General features: G+C 41.7%; 1 protein-coding gene across 3 annotated transcripts in view; it reads left to right on the forward strand.

Moving 5' to 3' along the window:
* Positions 1-21582, forward strand: part of fndc5b (fibronectin type III domain containing 5b) — a 23603-nt gene extending 2021 nt beyond the window's left edge. For 2 of the 3 annotated variants that reach the window (XM_039819342.1, XM_039819343.1), the window contains 5 exons: positions 3549-3667; positions 5877-6075; positions 15507-15596; positions 18337-18529; positions 20050-21582. In XM_039819342.1, coding sequence (XP_039675276.1) covers positions 3549-3667; positions 5877-6075; positions 15507-15596; positions 18337-18476 — 548 coding nt within the window. In that variant the 3' untranslated portion in view covers positions 18477-18529; positions 20050-21582. The remainder of the gene's footprint in view (positions 1-3548; positions 3668-5876; positions 6076-15506; positions 15597-18336; positions 18530-20049) is intronic. The other variant, XM_039819344.1, reaches the window with a different exon arrangement.
* The last annotated feature ends 846 nt before the right edge of the window (positions 21583-22428 follow it).

The raw sequence follows: 22428 nt of genomic DNA on the forward strand, positions 1-22428 counted from the left end.
CATTGTTAGAGCTTGGTAGAAGCAATGCTGCGTGCTTATTGGCTACCTGATGCTGATGAGATTCACTCCTTAGGTATTGAAATTGGGCATTGAATGACGAGGCATTTTTCGATACTGGATACTTTAGAGGCAATTCAGTATTAAATTCGAAAGCCAGTCCTAGTGCACACAGGCATAGGCTAAATGTATTTCACTTCTCGTTGTGGCTGCACTTTGGATATTATTAATTTTATTTCTAACGAACATGGAACAGTATGAGATTAAACAAAAATGAGGTTTTCATATTTAAAGCCCTACATGCAGAACGCATCTAATCTTGGCATATTATCTATGTACCTCATCTATCTTTCATGGTGTTGCATATTTTTAACCTGCAGCGGCTTATATTATATTCAAGAAGAGCATTCATCTCAAGCGTAAGAGCTTGGTTACATTGTGTCCCGATGATAAACTGAGAGATGACAGATAGTCATTTGAAAAGCCGAAAATCCTGGCGATAAGATCATGTGGGCTTCATCTCAGCCTCCAGAGATTTGATATTTGGCTTCCTAAAGGTGGAGATGAATGCAGTTTTAAGAGGGAGTTTAGAGATTCTGCAGCCAGCCTTTAGCTTTTTGTCTGCAAAGGGCTTAAGAATGGATAGGAATCCCTCTCTGCTATTGTGTTGTGTTTCTGTGTGTGTGTGTGTGTGTGTGTGTGTGTGTGTGTGTGTGTGTGTGTGTGTGAGTGCTGGAAGATAAACAGCGGGAAAACAGCGAGTCAAACAGGGAATAATAGCAATGTATCACACACACACACACACACACCAAACTCTGCATCAACAAACACACACAGAGCCTTTGGGAGCCACTGAGAGAGTTTGCCCTGCACCAAAAAATTAATTTCTCCAACACTATGTTGGAGAACACACACATTTTTCTCTGCTGTATTCTGGTGATATTGTTAGCGTAGGGCAGACACAGAGAAACGGAGAGTACATTCTACTTCCTGTAATACGATTATTTGACTCCGCGAACAAGTCGGAGGCCGTGTGTTCAATATTTGCAGAGGTTTGGCAATGTGACAATCTAATTTGCAAAGAGTGACAGACTGCAGTTCCTGCTTGTGATCAGTAAACAGAGAGGTAGAAAGACCAGTGTTTTGGATCACACACACACACACACACACACACACACACACACACACACACACACACACACACATAAGCAACATTCATAAGCAACGACACACACTCAGGCTACAGCCTTACTTGCTCTCAAATAACCATTAGTCTATGGTGGCTAATGTTAGCTAACGTTAGCAAAGCTTAGCTAGACATTTCTGTGTTCTAGTAGAGCTGCAAAGATTAATCGATTAGTTGTGAACTACTAAAATAATAGCCAACTATTTTGATAGTTAATCGGTTCGAGTGAAAATTCTGTGATTCCTGCTTCTTAGATTTTTTTTTTCCCCCAGTTTTTTTCACTCCTCAGTGACAGTAAACTGAATAGGAGTTGAGTTGTAGTCAAAACAAGACATTTGAGGACGTCATCTTGGGCTTTGGAAAACTGATAGACACTTTTCACAATTTTCTGACATGTTGTAGACCAAACAGTGAGGTGACATGGAGGGAAAAAAAACAACATGTACTGGGGCAAACACTAAACTGGAGATCTCGAGTTTGAAAATCCAACAAACAATAAGGATAACCTTAGTAGCGCCACTAGCTAATAGTAACACGACATAATGATTACATCTCCTTGGTTGTCTAGCTAAATACATCCATCGTTTATTTTGATAAGATTACTAATTAATACCAACGTGAAATGTTATTATGAACATTGTCGTTGACTGTTGATGTCAATTACTGTAGGCTAACCTGAGTAGCTAACCTGAGTAGCTAGCTAGCTAGCTACTCAAACTCAAACTTGAGATCTCGAGTTTGAAAGTTGAGATCTCGAGTTTAGCGTTTGCCCCCCAGTACATGTTTTTTTTTGTTTTTTCTTCAATGTCACAAAGTCGAGATCGCGCAAAAGTGTTTGTCCCCAGTAGGCTACATTGTTTTCTTCTTTTTCTTTTTCCTCCATGTCACCTCCGGGACTCAGAAAGGGACTAAGAAAATAATTGACAGCCCTACTTTCTATCCACCCAGCCCTGTCTCCTAAAACGTACGCTCCCATAGAACTAAAGTGCATTCTCAATTAAGTTTCGAGGGAAATATATTTTGTCCTGCATTGCGTTTGTTCTTGACGTATCACAAATGCGTTTAAAATAGTTTTTTTAAACACAGGACTTTCACCCAGGGGGAAATTTTAAGTTACGCAACAACCGTTTTTATTTTAACCAGGAGCATGATCTTTTCCTAAACCTATAACAAAGTAGTTTTGTTGCCTAAACCTATAACAGTAGACATGCTTTAATTCACAATGTTAAAACTGCCACCGGTTCACAACGTGCACCTGTCGCTGCTATGACGACGTGTTGAAACTAAATGTAATCCAGAAGAAAATACATTACCGCCAAAATGTAAATGAGCATGCAATTTAGTTGTATAGAAATGTATGTTTTTAGTAGACAGGGTTGACTCACCTGATGAATGTAAGTCAATATTTACTGTCCTTCTACCTCGGTTTTGGTCTCCATCAACTCCTTTTTACTGAGCAGCCATTTTCACATACAAGTAGTCATGTAATACATAGTTAATATAAAAAATATTGATTATAGCTGCTTTAAGACATGGTACACACCTGTAGGGGAAGGTTAAAACTGCAAGAAGGGTAAGGTCTTTAACAAGCAATGTCAATGTCTTAGAGCCCTGGCTCTGATCACACACAAACACACAAACAGGTAATTTATCTCCCACACACCTTACCAATGTGCTCTTTCTCCACCGTGTGCTCCATTTAAGGTGAAGGAAGGAAGAAAGTTAAGCAAGCCGGTAATTTAATCCATTATTGTTCATCTCCCGATCAACAAACATTGCATTGAATTCTGGGATGTGAGTTTGTTTTTTAGCCCAAGCATTAAAATCAATCGGCAGTACAAACGAGGGAAGACATCCTCACGAGTCACATATTAATGAGATGTGCGTGGGAGAAGGAAGAAGCGAGAAGAAAGGGAAAGGGAAGGATAGGAAAATGTGTGTGAGTGTGTGTGGATGAGAGAGAAACACCAAGACAAAGACAGATTAGAAAGAGAGCCTTTTTAAAGGGAACCACCAAGAGACCTGCGTGTGGTTAATTAGGCCTGGTATTAATGAAAGCAGAAGGATTAATCTGTCGGAGAAGAGAAGATTTAAGGGAAGGTAAGAGAGCAAGAAGAGAACAAGTTCAAAGAGAGAGAGGGCGATGGAGAGGGGAAGATACATTGTAGCATCTAGTGTATGTATTACACGGTGTAGTGACAGAATATTAATAGCCTGTCTCTATTCTAATTTGTTTCCTGTGGCCATGCCGTGTGTGTGTGTGTGTGTGTGTGTGTGTGTGTGTGTGTGTGTGTGTGTGTGTGTGTGTGTGTGTGTGTGTGTGTGTGTGTGTGTGTGTGTGTGTGTGTGTGTGTGTGTGTGTCAGACACCCTGCTGTCAGCTCCACTCAATGTGACCATCAGAGAGATTGAGGGAAACTCCGCCATTGTAACGTGGGAAATCTTGGAGGGGGACCCCGTCATTGGATTCGCCATCACTCAACAGGTACCTCCATACGTGTCGTGTCCTTCATGTGAGTGTGTGTAGAGAGTAAGTGGCAACTTTGGACAAAGTTTAGATAAGAGGTTTTCAAATAGTTGTGGAGTGGGAGCGGCATGAAGCAAAGAAACCGCATGAGGTGAAAGGGACAGGTGCATGCAGGTTCATCTTAAAACAATGGGTTAGTTAGTCCAGTCCCTCCAGAAAAACGCGACTATGCGATCGCATAATTCAATCCATAATCATATTTATGCGGGGGCCGCATTTTTTCAAATACGCCGCACTTTTGCCACATAAATTGCCGATTTTTGCGCAGAATATGTTGGTCTTGCATGATTTCATAATCCCCGCATTTTCGTTGCAAAAAAAGTCACATATATCTTAGCAGAAAGTTGAAAAATGTTGCGTTTACTTCACACAAGAGCAGCCACTTTCCCCTGTTGCCATGGGAACGTTATGAAGTGACGTAATTACGCGACGTGAACATCATCGAAAAGCAGGGTGTTGGTAGCCTCGTGAGACCGTCCTGATCTCGCGAGTTCCAGTTTTCCACTCCCAGATCAGTCTGGCATCTTGAGATAGAGAAAATTTGGAGTCGTTCGCCAAACGGCGGGCCAATCAGTGTTGGTTTTGAGGCGGGTTTAGGTGGTGATAGACAGATGGTTTATCCAATCAGCTAACCAGTATTTTCAGACAGCGGTAGCCCTAATTCTGTTAGCTGCTCGCTAATGCTTTTTTCTCTTGGATCCTTCTTTTGGAATATGAACCTGAAAGGGTGCCTTTTATTCCTAAATTCTCGTTACACAAACGGCAAATATCCTTTACCGACATGTTGCTTGCTTGCTGAGCTAACGAGCTATGCTTTGCCTGCAGCAGCAGGGCTTGTGGTTGTATTTTCATACGCTTCGTTGATCTGATTGGTTGATTTGGCCCGTCTATCACCAACATAGGTGATAGACAGATGGTTTATCCAATCAGCTAACCAGTATTTTCGCCCCTTCCCAAAAGTTCTCCAACGGAAAGTTCCCAGATGGATATGCCGAGCAAATGTGAAGCAATCCATCTGGCGGAGTCAGGTTAGGGTGTTGGGGGAATCACTTTTTTTTTTCTTTTTCATCAAACCGCAATTTTTGAATTCGTGTCAACGTCATATTTCTTTCTTATGTCCCCCAAAGTATTATGGGAACTGGAGTTCCAAAGTGAAGAATCCATTAATATAAACCTATTTTTTTCATGTTGCACTGTCAATACTGTTGGACATTACAAAGGCTCAGGGGGCAGTGGTCTCAATTTTGTCCAATGCGGGAGGGGGGCTACATTTTGAATTTGAATACCCCTGATTGAGATAAAATAGACAGAACAGGCTGAGGAAATGCAAGTTTTCAGAAGTCAAAAAGTTGCATCAAGCTAGTAGTAGATACACTTTCAAATGTATGTTTTGTCTAAGTGCTGTTTAATTAGAATAAGAAATCCCCTAAGGAGATTTACTCTTGATCTAGCAGGAACCATTTGACCTGAGCAAGCAGTCCTAGCTGGATAATAATGTACATTTCAAGCAGAGCATACATATGGCCAGAGAAGCACTCTGTTTCTTTAAGCTTAATTACACTGCAGGACAAAGCCCTGGAGGCTTTCTTTCAGCTTTTTTCCCGTTAACCAAGAGGGACGTGTTTGCATTCGCGCCATATCAGCCCTAACCAGAGGGCAGCTTGTTGAAATTTCTCAAGAGGGATCGTCAGCAGAAAATCTGACTTTGCCACCAGAAATCTGCATCTCATAGAACATGTATCCAAGCAATTTTCGCTAACAAGTAGACAACTCTTTTATATTGCCTTAAAGGAGCATGGTGAAGCTGAACTTGTGACTCTAGTTAGTGATGCAGGGTTTTGACTGCAGATATTGCTACTTTGTGCCAATATTCCCTTTTCATGTTGAAGAAATTACAAAAAGCACAGTAAGTGCTTCCTCCAGAATTCTGCTCCTGGCACATTGGGAAAAAAAACTTCTGAAATATTTAGAATCAAAAGCCACTATAATCTGTGGTTACAAAGTATCAGATAGTGGCCTGATGCACCAGTTTAACCCTGACACCCCTCTGCTGAGGTGGTGCCAAGAAAGAGAATTTCCCTGCAGGGATCAATAAAGTATCACATTACACCCAGTCTCCTGGCCCTTATTGCTCTCCTCTGTCCTTCTTCTCCTCGCTTTTCTGCAGAAGAAGGATGTACGCATGTTGAGGTTCATCCAGGAAGTCAACACCACCACGCGCTCCTGTGCATTGTGGGATCTGGATGAGGATACGGAGTACATCGTTCACGTTCAGAGCATCAGCATGGGAGGCAGCAGCCCTGCAAGTGAGCCGGTCCTCTTCAGAACGCCCAAAGAGTCGGAGAAGATGGCGTCCAAGAGCCCAGGTGAGGGACGATAACACATTATTTTTACTTGGTTATTGAGTAATGTATCTACACAAGATATACCAAAACCTGGGCTTAAAAAAACGGGGACATCAAATCGTGCAAAAAGCCTTAAAGTGATGTAATCCTTTGCAGAAATTCATGCTTTTTTCTCCGTGAAAATCATCAAAAACCCCAAAACAATAATAAGCCTGACACTAACAGTGTGAGTTTTCACTTCTGCACAGCACATGCGACAAGCATATAAACAGGCAGGCTGATGATTATAATTCAATACAAGCAAGAGCAAAAAAATGTAAGTATAAAAGCACACAGACACAGAAGTAATCATGCATTCACACAGGAGAGTAAACAAACATTCTGCTTCTCGGTTTTTCCTTCGCTGATACACACAAATCTACACACACACACATTCACACATACATCTACACATGCAGGTACATGCATACACAGATTTTTAATAGCTTTTAACCAGAGGCAGTAACCCAGCAGATTACTGTTTTATTTGTGTTTTGCTTAATCACCACAAAGAAAATGGTTATTTAACAATTTCGATGAAATAAAACACAGAAATTGCTGTCATGTTGAGAACCCCAGCTCCCATTTAAATGTATCAGTCTAATTCTCAATGCAGAGGCTGCTGTTATCTGGAGCGGCTTGCAGTACTTCCTATTTTATCAAGTCTGACCCAGTTATAGTGCCGAGAGCAGCTGCTTCAGAGGGACACAGATAATGCTAAATCGCTCATCGGCGGCAAGTTGATAAGGAAACGGGACATTAGGACGCAACTTATTCCCTAGAGACACCCCCTGTGTGGGGGCTTGTCCAGGTCCCTATGGGGGGGGGGGGAGTGATACAAGACATTTAGGGCCCTATCTTGCACCCAGCGAAATTGCCTTTGTACACCGACACATGTATCATTCCTATTTTGCACCCGACACACAGCGGACTTTTCCCTCCACAGACGCATGTCGGTAAATTAGGGAATGAATTTGCGCTCCCGGGGCCGGTTCAGCGAAAAGAGGAGGCGTGTTCAGGGGAAAACGTTCCCTGATGCTATTTTGCAGTTTCAGAAAACAATTCCGCCACTGACCAGGAAAAACCTGGTCTAAAGTTAGTGGCGCTAGTCTAAAGTCAGTAGCGCGTTATTCAGATGCTATTTTAGTGGCGCATGCTTGGCCATAATGTAAGCGGTGCAACCCGTCCGTACATATCTCTTCCCTATCTACCTGCCTGGTCCTGCGACTTATAGTCAGGTGCAACTTATATATCAAAATATATATAATTTAACATGTTTTTACATTAATTCATACTGAAAACGTTACCGTCTACAGCTGCGAGAGGGCACTCTAGGCTTGTGACAACTAGAATGCTGCTCCTAAAGACAACTGAGAAAGAAAAGAGATAACAAACTGCAGGTAGTAAAATATGCAGCCAAAAACGGTAATCGAGCAGCAGAAAGAAAGTTTGAAATGAGGGAGAAACTTGTGAGGGACTGGTGAAAAGGTTACTTTTACTGCAATGAAGAAAACAAAGAAAGCTAATCGGCTAACCGCGGGCTGAAAGCAAGATGGCCAGAGCTGGAGGAACGAGTCGGGAGGGGCTTGTCAACGGTGCAGTTACGTCTCCACGCCTTTTAATACATCCATGCCCAACGCCCTGGTAGTTAGTTGTTCTGTGTGCTATTGTATAGTTCAATAACTGTTAATGTGTTACGTTAACATACCGGACACCTACCGTATTCAGCCTGTTGTTCTGTGTGCTATTGTGTAGTTGACATTTCCATGAATCATGGATGTGTTGATGACATAAATGAGGAAATATTAGAGGACTTAAGGAGAAGTGATGTTGAACTACGGTGGGATTGGACACTTGAAGGTCCGGGAGTGGCAATGCGCGATGCGCTCCTGGTGGAGCTGGTGGACAGAGATGGAGTTGGGGGAGGAGGAAGGGGCACAACAGGTGCAGGTGGTGCGTTTGGAGACCCACGCTCCATGGCTGCAGCAATCCTCTACAGACTTGAGGAGATGCGCCCGAGAGGCCGCAGCAACAGCCACCCGGACAAGACGGGCATTTATTACTTTGCCGCATCCCGGACAGCTCCCGCTGGCGTGCGCCAGGCAAATCTGCCGTCATAATGGCAATCCGCCATGGAACAAGTGCGCCTGCTCTTAAAGGGAATGTGAGATGATGCTCTGATTGGTTATTTTCACATTACGCCCAAACCACACCTAGCTACTTGAGACCAACCCATTTTAAATTTGCGTCGGGCGCTAGACTTATCCCGCTGTTATAATAGCAACAGCGCCTGAGATCCGCCCAGAAAGCTACTTGCGTTTTGCGTTTCATACTTGCGTTTCAGATCGTTAAAATAGGGCCCTTAGTCTCTTCTGCAGTGTCTAAACAATGTTCTCTGCAAAATGTTTCTAGTAAATGGCCATTTTTCCTTCCGACTGACCGTCTGTCTGTTGCACTATGCAGTTTACAACGATAACAGATAACAGTGGCAGATTTAACATCAAAATTCTTAGCCATTTTTTTGTAATAATTTTTTGTTCTTTTGCTGCAGATCTATGTATGCAAGCAAAATACATAAACATAACTAAAATACAACACAAAACAAATCTAAATGCAAAAACCCAGTGGCGGCCCAATCTCATCCCATAGCCACGGATCTCAATATAATATTTGCATGACACAAAGATTAAAAATGTGCTGTATCAATAAGTAGACATTATAATTACAGTAAATCCTTGATTTTATCTGCCATCACTTTCCATGCTGAAATAGTACCAGCTCCAGCACTATGTCTGTCTTTTTATATATATATATATATATATATATATATATATATATATATATATGTCTTTGTGTCTGTATATGTATGTATGTTTTGTATGTTCCCTTTATGTAATATGTGGTAGACAGTATGTCTGTATGTTTTTATGTTTGTGTGTACCCTTCCTGTAATATGTTATGTGTACTTTTATATCTGGACCTTGAGTCTGTAAATAAAGTTATATATATATATACAGTACAGGACAAAAGTTTGGACACACCTTCTCATTCAATGCGTTTCCTTTATTTTCATGACTATTAACATTGTATATTCTCACTGAAGGCATCAAAACTATGAATGAACACATATGGAATTATGTACTTAACAAAAACGTAGCCACCCTTTGCTCTGATTACTGCTTTGCACACTCTTGGCATTCTCTTGATGAGCTTCAAGAGGTAGTCACCTGAAATGGTTTTCCAACAGTCTTGAAGGAGTTCCCAGAGATGCTTAGCACTTGTTGGCCCTTTTGCCTTCACTCTGCGGTCCAGCTCACCCCAAACCATCTCGATTGGGTTCAGGTCCGGTGACTGTGGAGGCCAGGTCATCTGGCGCAGCACTCCATCACTCTCCTTCTTGTTCAAATAGCCCTTACACAGCCTGGAGGTGTGTTTGGGTTCATTGTCCTGTTGAAAAATAAATGATGGTCCAACTAAACGCAAACCGGATGGGATGGCATGTTGCTGCAGGATGCTGTGGTAGCCATGCTGGTGCAGTATGCCTTCAATTTTGAATAAATCCCCAACAGTGTCACCAGCAAAGCACCCCCACACCATCACACCTCCTCCTCCATGCTTCACGGTGGGAACCAGGCATGTAGAATCCATCCGTTCACCTTTTCTGCGTCTCACAAAGACACGGCAGTTGGAACCAAAGATCTCAAATTTGGACTCATCAGACCAAAGCACAGATTTCCACTGTTTTAATGTCCATTCCTTGTGTTTCTTGGCCCAAACAAATCTCTTCTGCTTCTTGCCTCTCCTTAGCAGTGGTTTCCTAGCAGCTACTTGACCATGAAGGCCTGATTCGCGCAGTCTCCTCTTAACAGTTGTTCTAGAGATGTGTCTGCTGCTAGAACTCTGTGTGGCATTCATCTGGTCTCTAATCTTAGCTGCTGTTAACTTGCGATTTCTGAGGCTGGTGACTCGGATGAACTTATCCTCAGCAGCAGAGGTGACTCTTGGTCTTCCTTTCCTGGGGCGGTCCTCATGTGAGCCAGTTTCGTTGTAGCACTTGATGGTTTTTGCAACTGCACTTGGGGACACATTCAAAGTTTTTGCAATTTTCCGGACTGACTGACCTTCATTTGTTAAAGTAATGATGGCCACTCGTTTCTCTTTACTTAGCTGATTGGTTCTTGCCCTAATATGAATTCTAACAGTTGTCCAATAGGGCTGTTGGCTGTGTATCAACCTGACTGCACAACAAAACTGATGGTCCCAACCCCATTAATAAGGGAAAACATTCCACAAATTAACCCTGACAAGGCACACCTGTGAAGTGAAAACCATTTCAGGTGACTACCTCATGAAGCTCATTGAGAGAACACCAAGGGTTTGCAGCGCTATCAAAAAAAGCAAAGGGTGGCTACTTTGAAGAATCTAAAATACAAGACATGTTTTTCTTTCACACTTTTTTGTTAAGTACATAATTCCATGTGTTCATTCATAGTTTTGATGCCTTCAGTGAGAATCTACAATGTAAATAGTCATGAAAATAAAGAAATCGCATTGAATGAGAAGGTGTGTCCAAACTTTTGGCCTATATATATATATATATATATATATATATATATATATATGTCGCAAGATAGTCAATAGTTAACTCGCAATTCATCACAAATTAACCACAATTAAATAAATTAAATTAACCCTTTAATGCTCTTATTAACATTGGAGTTCACAAATATGCTGGCTTCATGCAAACATTTATTATTGTTGCAAAAATTCTAAAAATGACAAACATGGTCTAGAATTCTCTCCAGAATCACCTCAAAGGTACTGTGTGCACAAAAGATATGCTGAAAGCATCATATGGCAAACTCAAGCTAATCAAGCAACAACAGACGGGCACATTGACCTGAATGTAACAGTACTACTAAGTTTCCCACTTTAAATTTGTAAAGGTTAACTTAATATCCCATTTTCTTTAAGCAGCTCAACACAAAATGACGTACCTTGTGCATTACAGAAACAGACACATTGTACAAGTCAGCTAAATGTAATAATGTAATTATGTCTAACCTTATGTGGGAAAATAAAGGATCACAAGCAAGTGGTATTTGAGACTTGACGTACTCCGGTGGTAACTCAATTCACATCGACACTACATGCAAATAACTTTACTGTAGTCTTGTCCAGAGAACCACCTATAAGGGCTTTGAAACTAAATTTGCCATTCAAAAGACCCTTTTCTTTATCCATTTCTTCTCAAGGAGGTTTGTTTCTGCTAGCCATCCACGACGTTACTTCTGCATCGCTTCCTGATTTCCCAAACTACGGAGCGGCCCAAGGCCCAAATCACAGAACGTGTTATTATTGTGGTAACTTTGACAGCTCATATGTATACAGTATATTGACGCTTACCCACTGCTAGTACCAGCTCGACTCTACTCTACTTGGTCCGACTCGGCCGCGGTGCCCCGTCCTCCATTTTCCACTACAGATTTAGTACCGCCTCATGCCTGCAAGCATGGCTGGTCGTCATAGCGACGCCACAGGAAACTGCCGTCACCTATAGTGACTTTTGGCATGTGGCTGTTGCCACAGCCAGAAGACAAATTTAGTTCAAATGAAGCTGGAGGCAGCAAAAAAAAACACCGCTGGCTAAACCATTTAAAAATGGCGGGTTTGTTTCATGACACCCCCGTCTGTCGCTAGCAATGATGACGCAGTGATTAGTGACGATTCTCCCTGACCAATCAGTAGTCTGCAGGTTTTCACGTGACCTTTTGGTATCGCCTCAGCTCGCTTGGAACCTCGATGGAGGTTATACTAAAAAAAAGGACCTGTTAGCAGGTACCAGGGACTTTTTTTCGTAATGGAAAACCAAAAAAGAAGTAGACTCGAGGCGAGTCAAGCAGGTACCATGTAATGGAAAAACGCTGTATGTGTATGTCAAACCATTGCAACTGTATGTGGCAGTTTACAGCATAAGCCAGCATCTTCTTGGCAGCAGGGATAACTGTTAACGAGAATAAGGCTATTCAGATTAGAGATGGTATCGGTATCGGACCATCTCTATCATGTTCATGTTATTTGGACATGGTATTTGGAATAAGTAGGTATCATTTAAGAGCAGCACAGTGGGAGAGCTTGGAATTATTTTTTACTACTCTCTGCCAAATTCTTTAAACAAGTAAATTAATTAGAGGTAAAATAAAAAAATCTCACAGTTGTGGTTGATGTCTTCAGTTGTGTTACGAAAAACCCTCAATACTAAACAAACGTATTAGCTATTTGATAGCTATACTTTGCAGTGTATGTGAGGTTGTGTGACATACATACATACAGACAACTTGTCTTGATGTTGAGGGGCTGAATCGTTTTGTCTGCTCCGACTTTGATGGAAGTTACCAGTGTGCAAAAGGTGTGTGTGTGTGTGTGTGTGTGTGTGTGTGTGTGTGTGTGTGTGTGTGTGTGTTTTTTTATGGAATCATTCATTAGCTTTCCTGATTAAATCTCCCAGCCATTACTGCTCTCCTCCCATTTTAAGCAGGTATTAATCAGCCTGACACCATTTAGTATCTGCAGGCGCAATGCAACGCAACACACAACTGTCTGTGTTTTCTATCTGCCTATTTCTCTGTCTTTATCTGTCTAACGCTCATATCCAATAACAACAAAATATTGCAAAAGTCCTGAATGCACTGAAGTTTACATAATGTAGTAAAATCTTTGATGGCTAGTGTTAAGGTGTAATGTTGGTTGTTACGTTATACAAGGAGCTGCAGAGTCTGCAGTTTTGTAAATCAATCTTTACAGCAGTAAAACATTTTAGAGACTCCTTTCTGTCGGAACTGTTTCAACCTTTAATTTATCTCTGACAGAGGTGCGGCAGCGGCCTGCTTCCAGTATTCACATACTGTGCAGTATGGAAGATGTTCCAGTACAACCACAGTGTTCCTTTCTTCCCAGCCCAGCTGCAGTAGTCTTTGTCTTCTAAACAAAAGCTTTAAGTTGTGAATAGTTTTAGTCAGAAGAGTATGTACAGTAGGACACACTAAATGGTGTGTTGGACAAACAAGGGCAACACACTCTATGCTCGCTTCCTATGATGGCAGCCAACTGCCACTCAAAGTGAAATGCACTTAATTACGCAAAAATATGTCTGAAAACATGTATCACCTGAGTTATAAAATAATGAAATCAGTGATCATGAAGGGAGAAGTTAGCTATAGTGACTAAAACCATGTTGTGCCAGGCTGTAAATATGTTTAATTCTGTTAGGGTTAGGGTTAGGGGTAATTCTGTTTGGCCCTTCCGCTTTTGATTTATTCCTCAGGCCCGGAGGTTGCCACTTGTGTTTAACAAGCAGGCAGCATGACAATTTGAAGGGATTTGTTTGTCAACAGCTAGCTTAGCCACGGTGATTTCATATCAATCTCCAGAAGTCTCAACCTCAGCCTCTGCACAGTTCACACCGAAACTGGGTGACTCGTGAATCAACGGGCCCTATTTTAACGATCTAAGCGCACGGTGTGAAGCGCCTGGGGCAGGTGCATTAAGTGCGTGTCACTTTTGCTAGTTTGACGGCGGAAAAAAGGGTCCGGTCGCATGGTTCAAAAGGGTTGTACTTAGTGTCTTCATTAATTCAATAAACCAATCAGAGGGTCATCTCCCATTCCCTTTAAAAGCCAGGCGCGTTTGGACCTTGTGATGGCGGATGGCGGATTTGCACCGTAATAGTTTTATTTGTAATCTTTTGCATGTTTGTGTGCTGCTGCGCTTCCCTGTGTGTGTATGTAACAAGCATAGTGTGCGCACGCTGTGTATAAGCCTAGGCACATTTTACTAATTCGCTGTTAAAATAACCATGAAACGCTCAGTGGTCAGTGGTCAGTGGTGCGATCACTTCCCGCTGTCTCAAGATAGCAATACGCCCAGAATGCACCTGAACACACCTCCCATGGGCGCACAGATGGGCGCAGGTGCATTTGCTATTTAAACGACGTGGGCGCTGGACGGGAAATTGACAACTGCGGCGGTCTTAAACTAGCAAAGACACTTGAGTCGGGCTTTGTGCTGCGCTGCGCCGGGTGCAAGATAGGGCCCAACATGTGAATAAGACAACTTTGGAGTACTTGTGAGTCGTATTTGTCCCCCCCACGTCCTGGACCAGTCCGTCAACAAGGCCACCACGGAGACTTTGCACCCACCCATAGTTGCCGATCAGCCGCGTTCTCCAACCTGAAGGGTCAGTGTACAACCTGAGACATACAGTAGACATCAACTTACAGCTTCAGGTCATACCCAGCCCAAGCTTATCTTATTCAGAGAACTGTCTATCATAGGTGTCCTCTCACAACAGAAACATGTAATCTGCTATTACTTCCAACTCCATAGGAGTAATACCTCCCTTCTGCCAAACCTTGAGGTCTTAGCTTCAGCTCAGAGGGATCACCATGGCAACAAGAGACCTGAGAGCAAGCCTGACCACAGAAGCACCTCTTATTCCTCAACTCATCAAGACACCGAAGCAGGATTAGCGAAAAACATAACCTGAAGTCATGACATCCCGTCCTGTGTACTGTCCATATTAGACAAATCAGCATCCACTTCACTAACAGCACTATGTCAACGGGACTTTGAATGAGGAAGAGAACATGGAAGTTCCGGTTTCACTTTGGCTATCTATCGTACACAATTATATATTATATGTTATTTTACTGCAAAATGGCATTAAGATTAAGATTTTATTGGCTGTGGCCATTCCATAAATTCCAGCACTAAGCTGTAAAATATAGTAAAATAGCTAGTAAAATGATGCTATATATACTGGATTATAATTTCAAGGCCAACCCCCTTCAACTAGTGGGTTCTGGAGACCCCTTTGATATCATACAGTGCTATGCCATGGAAATCAACCAGTTTGACCAGGGGAAATCAGGAAACCAGGCCGCCTGTTGGCAACAGAGAGTGGGAAGTCGTGGTCCAGAATGTGTTCAAACCTTTAACCTTGTTGCCTGTCAGCATGAGAATCACAGTGAGGGATGGGGTTTGGATCCACCTCTCTCTGTCTCTGTAGACCTCTGCTCTCACTTAACTTTAATTACACTGACCACAGTGGAAAATTTACACCAGGCTGCCTCTGTGCTCTCCTATCGCCGTGCTTTATTCTTTTATCTTTCCCTGCAGAGTTTCAGAGTGATGGGCAATTTCACATTTTCTCTCTGGGACAATAAACCACAGTGTCCTCAGTGGCACTTTGTTGACTCTCTGTGTGTATGTGTGTGTGTGTGTGTGTGTGTGTGTGTGTGTGTGTGTGTGTGTGTGTGTGTGTGTGTGTGTGTGTGTGTGTGTGTGTGTGTGTGCGTGCGTGCGCGCCTGCGTACCTGCCTGCGTGTGTGTGTGTGTGTGTGCTCTCTCTCCAGACGAGGTGACGATGGAGGAGTTTGGTCAGGCTGCTCAGCTGAGGGCTGGAGAACTCATCATCATTGTAGTGGTGCTCATCATGTGGGCAGGTAATGTTCCTCTTCAGCAAATGTATCACTGCAGACCTTATAGCAATCCACTGTCTGACTGACGCTCTATTATAGACAAACACACTGGTAGTGGTGTCATCTGTCTCTGTGTTGTCTGAAGACTATGTAGTGCTTTTGGGATGATGAAAGCATGTTTGGTGATGAGAACACATCAAAGCCAGGTTTAAATCGTGTATTTCTATCCAGAGTTGCTTGTCAACACAGACAGAAATGTGTTATAGCGGGAGAAAGCGTATGACTTTTATTTCATGCAAATCTCCCGACTGATATTAAGTTTGTTTTTGAGTTAGCTGTTTTGATTGTTCAAAAATCTTAGTTTGAGATTTCCCACTACAAGACTTTTGCCCTTATTTGTCACTCGCCAACAGTTTTTGGAGCTTGCCGACAAAAGATGGCCCCAGATGGGAGTAAAATTGCGTTTAGCGCGCATGTGCTTGAACGCAATGTGTGAACCGTTACAGACACATTCTAGATATTTAGCCGGCTTCCTCCTCTGGAGACTATGAATGTCTGTACAACATAGTACAGTACATAGCAGTCCATTCAAAAAGTGTTGAAGTATTTAAGATGTGGACCCAGAGCCATGCTGCTAAATAACAACATAAAGCAAACTTAGGTATGTATAAATGTACAAAGGCTCTATGGTTTGCATTGCATTCACATTGATGTGCTAGCGTAGTTAGAACAACCTGAAAATGCTCAGTCTGTCAGTAAAGTCAGTTAAAGTGCCTGGTTTACATGTTTTTCAAACTATTAGACTGTGGCTGCTGCTTATTTAAGCCTCCCAGTCATATGCTCTGTGTTGCAGTTATCCTTTTGTACATCTCAGCACTGTTTTACAGACGCACAAAGCCATAAATATTCCTTCCTAACCCACTTCCCCAGGTGAAATGAGATATAAATATGGCCCAAATACTGTATATGGCATATACAATAACCGCAAGCGGCCTGTATCTCCCTTTGCCAATTACCAGTGAGAGGACGAGATTCAAAGAGAGTTGGAGAGGGATGGAAAATAGTGAAAACTAAGCAATCAAGTCTTGAGAAGAGGAAAAAGGAAGGGGAAGGTGAAGTAGTGAATTGTGTTCTTCAGCTTTTAATTGGGCACGTGGAGCATGCTGGGGGACATCACAGTGAGCTCTTCCATCTTGGTTTTGGTAATGCAGTGATCAGACGAACAGAGGCTGACATAAGCAGAACAGCCAAGACTGTAGACTGTTGGGGCCAGATTGCTCCTGCCTCCACACGCTCCTCCGCCGTCATGAATTATTCTCTTTCTTCTTTTGTCGTGCTTGTTCTCTCTCTCTCTCTCCACATCCATCTCTCCTCTGCCATGTTTTTAATCTTTTTGACTGAAGGCAGGCCTCACATGGCTATCTTGACGTCAAGTTCATATCTCCGTCTGTATGGTTCACCGTATAAATGTCCGTTTCTCGCTACAGTTTGGTCCGCTTAATTTTCACATTATAGACAGCTGAATGAACAGAGATAGTACATATCATCACCTCCATCTGATATTGAAACAACATATCATGTGATGTGTATCATCAAAATCATGGAACAGGCTTCCAGAAGTTGTGCGTTCCCCTTCAATTAATTCTTTTAAGAATAGGTTGGATGCATTTTGCCTGTCAAAAGGTGTAATGTATAATTATAAAGCTTGTCAGTAATTTATGTAACTTATTTATTAATTGTTAGAAAATTTCAATCATGAATTGAATGTGTTTTATGAAAACAACATATGCAAATGTGAATATATATATATATATTGTTTTGGGTTGCTTGAGTCTGGAATAGAGGATTTTATATCCTGTACCAGAATTTTTTTCAATAAATTTCAATATGTTGCTGTGTATCAATATTTCAAGGTGTATAGGCAATAGGAGATTTGGTAATTTATAACAATGGGGGAACGGACACAGTTTGTTTCATTTACTCGTGACTATAGTGAACTGTAAGCGATAATTTTGGTTCTGTATTTTTTAAATACAAAAAAAAAGTTGAGATTGAATTTGAAAATATTTGATCAATGCAGGCAGGATAGAGCTAAGAGGCTTCAATGTAACCCTCTTATATTACTGCTATTTAAAGAAATAGTTTGACATTTTCTGAGATAGTTCGGTTACACTTTACTTTAAGGTGTCTACATAAGAGTGACATGACACTGTCATGAACGTGTCATAAACATAAACAAGTCATACTTTAATGACATAACGCTTCTGTCATTAAGTGTCATTCGTTTTTTTCATGACAAGTTAGGGTTAGGGCTAGGGTTAGGGTTCATGTGTCATGACAGTGTCATGTGTTCATGACAGTGTCATGTCACTCTCTTGGCAAGAGTTAGATGAAGGTTTCTAATGTCTGAAAGTGGTATCGATCTTCTCTTCTAACTCTAATTGAACAAGCCTATTTCGTATGTCAAACTATTCCTTTAACTTAGTTCAAATTCAAATGATTGTCTTTGGCTAGACTTTAAATTGTCTAGCAATAGAAAAAATCTAATAGCCTCTTAAACCAACCCCGACATTACGTGACATGACACAAGTATTCATCCCCAACTTGAAATGTCCACAATCAAAACACTAAAACCTCTAAAAGCTCCAGGATTGCTGCTCCAATAGCACCTTAACCTCTAAACTCACCATGGAGGAGAGCAACATAAACTAAAGGAAAAAGTGATTATTCTAACGAATAACTATCATATGCATTTGTCTCCTAGGGGTGATTGTCCTGTTTTGTCGTCAGTATGACATCATCAAAGACAACGAGCCCAACAACAACAAGGACAAAGCCAAGAATTCCTCAGAGTGCAGTACCCCAGAGCACCCACAGGGGGGGCTACTGCGCAGCAACGTTTAAGACCAGCCTTGCATAGCCTTGTGCAATAACCAACTCCTCGAACCTCAGGACAGGTGAGAAACAGGAACTCTTTATTGGCTGTCATCTAATGTAATACCTCATATAAATACTTTGTGTTCTTTATATATATTTCTAGAAGCCCGTCCTCACCCAGAAAACGACCGTATGGGTCGACCCATAATTACGTTTCTTGTTAGGCAGCGGCCTCTCGTAGCTGTAGTTATTATCGCGAGAGCAAACAAGGAAGGGAAAGGATCAAATACAGGAGCACCAAAATTCTGCGTAAGGAGTTAGGATGGGGTGGTGGATGGGTCAAACAAACTCAGGAGACCGAAGTTTGTGTCTCCTGAGTGAAACCAAAAGTAATTTTAAAATTAACTGACAGCTATTAGTCCTACGTCCTCATTTTAGTAATTTTACATGACTCGTTTTAAAGGTGCACTATGAGTTCCTGCACGGTTTCAGCGCAATTTCATTTTTGTCTCAAATCGTAGGCATCTCTCCTTGATCCGCTAGCTGCCTGCCCCCCTGAATACACTGCGAAAAAGCCCGGTCTCAGGAGACAACACAGGGGTCGTAAACGTCAAACAAACACTAGGGGCACAGGCTGTGCACCAAAATACAACAAACTACTCCAGCCAATCACCGACAAGATGGTTGGGGGAGGGGGTGGGGGTTAGTGACAGTCAGTTAGTAATGACAATTACGGACACATGGGGGGAGGGGCGAGCTTGTTCTGTTTTGTTTGGTATTTACTTGGAACGTCAACACAAGTGACGGCATGCAGGAACTCATAGTGCACCTTTAAGCCAATCCCTGATGTTTTACTAAACCTAAGTATTTTTGTTGCATAAACTTAACTAGTTTCATTTTACGTTTACTACGTGTTTAAAACTGCACCCGTTTATATGATTACAGTCACATGATTAAACCACCACCGTGCGGCAGTAACTAAAACGGTCGTATGTGTCATTATGGGAGTCTATGGAAATCGACCTATAATGTCGTCTAGGTATGAGGATGTGTTGATTTCAAGGCTTTTTTCCTTTGCTTCCTGTGCTTCTGCAACAACCTAAATTGCAAAAATGAACTAAGTTTCTCTAAGGGACTATCTCCTTATTAATTAACTGTTTTCTCCCTGATCCCCCTGATATTTTTATTTTTATTTTGGGAAAGTTAATTAGCTATGTACAGCTGATCCAATCTGCTAACTACAGTCATTTCCTCTGGCAGAATTGGAGTTCCTCGCCTGGAGAGGAGTAGCCTGCTTTTGTCTCTCTGTCTGAAATCAAGAAACCATTGTACCGATGTTCAGTGATAAATCTGCTACCATTATCATTGTATACTGCAGTTTCTGCAGTGCTAAAATAGAAAGCTTAACAGGTGTAGGAACAGTAGCTATGGGGGATGGGATGATTTAGCTCACGGTCAATTAGAAATAAGAAAAATATAAAACCGAAGTTTTGCAAATAACACAAATCAAACACTATAATGACTATTGTTTCCTGCCTTACAATATAAAAAAATCATGTCCTTTGTCTCTCATCAAGCTCAGTAAATGTGTTTCCTCCAGAGCCTGAGACCAACAGAAAGCCATTGTCAGACACCATTGTACTGAAGAACCGATAAACCAGTACAGGAACTCTTCTCTACACAATGAAGAACTCTTCAAAAACAATGGACACAAATCTGAACTTGCAGAATCAATGGCTTCAATCAGTCAACCAGGAAACAGAAGAGGACAAACCTACTTTTACCTTTGTTTTGACCAAAATTGGACTGTAGCCAAATAATACACAAGACACAAAATGGCTGTCAGTCAAAGCATGGGAGGGGACGTCGTATCCTCTTGACAAGAACTGTTTGATTCATACGTTCTGGTTACTCTTCATCAGTAGCATCGAATCCCAAGAGCGGATCATCAGACTTTTTTTTTTGTTTTTTTTTTCAACTTCAGGTTTGTATCACTGGTCAGAGAAAGCAGAAATGTAAGTTGCTTCGCAAGAATAGCTGGTCCTTCAGGTCCAGGAATTAGTCAGCACACAACTAAACAAGCTAAGCTCTGTTTTAAACCAAGGACTTTCTCTTTTTCTATCTCTCCATCCACATTCCCTCCTTTCTGTCTTTATTACAGCCCTTTGTGTAGCAGCTCATCTCTCTCCCTGTCTATCTGTGTCGGTGTCTCTCTAATAAGCACATTGACGTTTGGTGCTCCTCCTATTGTGATTGTTTGAGCCCTCACAATCCCAGTCTTGATTACAGTATCATTTTGTTATTGGGTTAGAAATATTGCACGTTGAGTCTTATCTCCTGCCTTTCTCTCTTTGTGTCATCAGTTAAATGATGCATCTGTTATTCTCTCCTTTCTGAACTGGAACCTTAAAGCCCTTGTCAGTTCGGGGATAAAATATGACACTTTTCCATATGAGTTGGATGACAAATAAATACAGCCATGACTCAGAAAAAGTTCCAACGATTGACAAGGCAAGCTCTCATCACCGTGGCGTCTCACTTAAAATCAAAACGTTACAACTGCCAGGTTTGAAATCCAGAAGTTTACTCATGTGTCAAACTTTGAATAGACTGGCATGGCTGGAAAATGATAATGATGATTTAGGTTCAAATTGAGGTTTATTGTTCATCACTACATATTCAGCACCATATGCTAGAAATGCAGGGCGTCAATCCTAATGAAATGTATACACTGGGCAAATGTATGCTGGGTTTCCACTCTGGCTTGGCTGGAGACCAGCTGGTATGCCAGGCTGTAAAAGCATACAGATAATCAACTTGGCTGTGTGGCTTGGTTTTGAAATGTAAACCATTTTCTCTCAGAACCCCCTCTGAAACTATCATTAACATGCAAGGCTGTAATGGGATAGAGAAAAATCCAGGTGTAAATTTTTTTTTTGCCAGCACTAGAACTTTTGCAGACTGGCAGTACAATTAGAACCTGCATGAATATGTAATCTACATGCAGATAGATAACATTCTTATCTTTTCAGTCACTGTGGCCATTGGCATAGGTTTTTGATAACTGTGATAGCATTTGTTTTTGACATTCCATAGGGGAAATCAGTTTAATAAACGTAAGGTCGATATTCAATATTTTCCCAAACAATCTCATAAAAAGACGAAATTCAGCAATAAATTGATCCAACTGTAATACCATTTGTTTTCTGTTTAGCAAAAGCCTGATATAATTTATTCCACTGCGTCATAGAGATCCATTGTTGTCTGAACACTATTATAAACACATCAGTGAACCATTGTTACACTCTGCGACACGTTCCTTCATTACAATGAACCAAGCGGCAACTTCCCAGCCTGAAAAGTGAAGCCAATGCAGAAGTGCCTTAAAGTGCTCATATTATGCTCATTTTCAGGTTCATAATTGTATTTAGAGGTTATATCAGAATAGGTGTACATGGCTTAATTAAAAAAAAAAACATATTTTTGTTGTACTGCACATTGCTGCGGCTCCTCTTTTCACCCTGTGTGTTGAGCTCTCTGTTTTAGATTACAGAGTGAGACATCTCACTTCTGGTCCATCTTTGTTGGGAGTCGCACATGCACAGTACCTAGGTACCTAGGACTACTAGCCAGTCAGAAGCAGAGTATGAGGGCGTGCCACGCTAGCAGCTAGGCAAGCAACGTGTGTTACAAAGTGACACAAGTTCGTCACAGAAGTAAAGGCTGGACTACAATAGACCTTTTTCACAGCAGGCATTTTGACTTGTCATAGTAGGAAAAGCACAGCTGAAATTGATAACCTTAACAATGGCTCAATTCCATCAAGTGTCCCAGTAAGCTATTTCAGCGAGTCAGCATGCACAATACCAGGGCCTCTCCTAAGTGGAATGCAGCCATCATTAATGGTGCTTTTCCTACTATGACATGTCAACATGTCTGCGGGGAAAATGTCTATAGAGCTGTTTGAAGTAGTTTGCGA

This window comes from Perca fluviatilis, chromosome 13 (assembly GCF_010015445.1).
Source record: "Perca fluviatilis chromosome 13, GENO_Pfluv_1.0, whole genome shotgun sequence".
NCBI classification, from domain to species: Eukaryota; Metazoa; Chordata; class Actinopteri; order Perciformes; family Percidae; genus Perca; species Perca fluviatilis.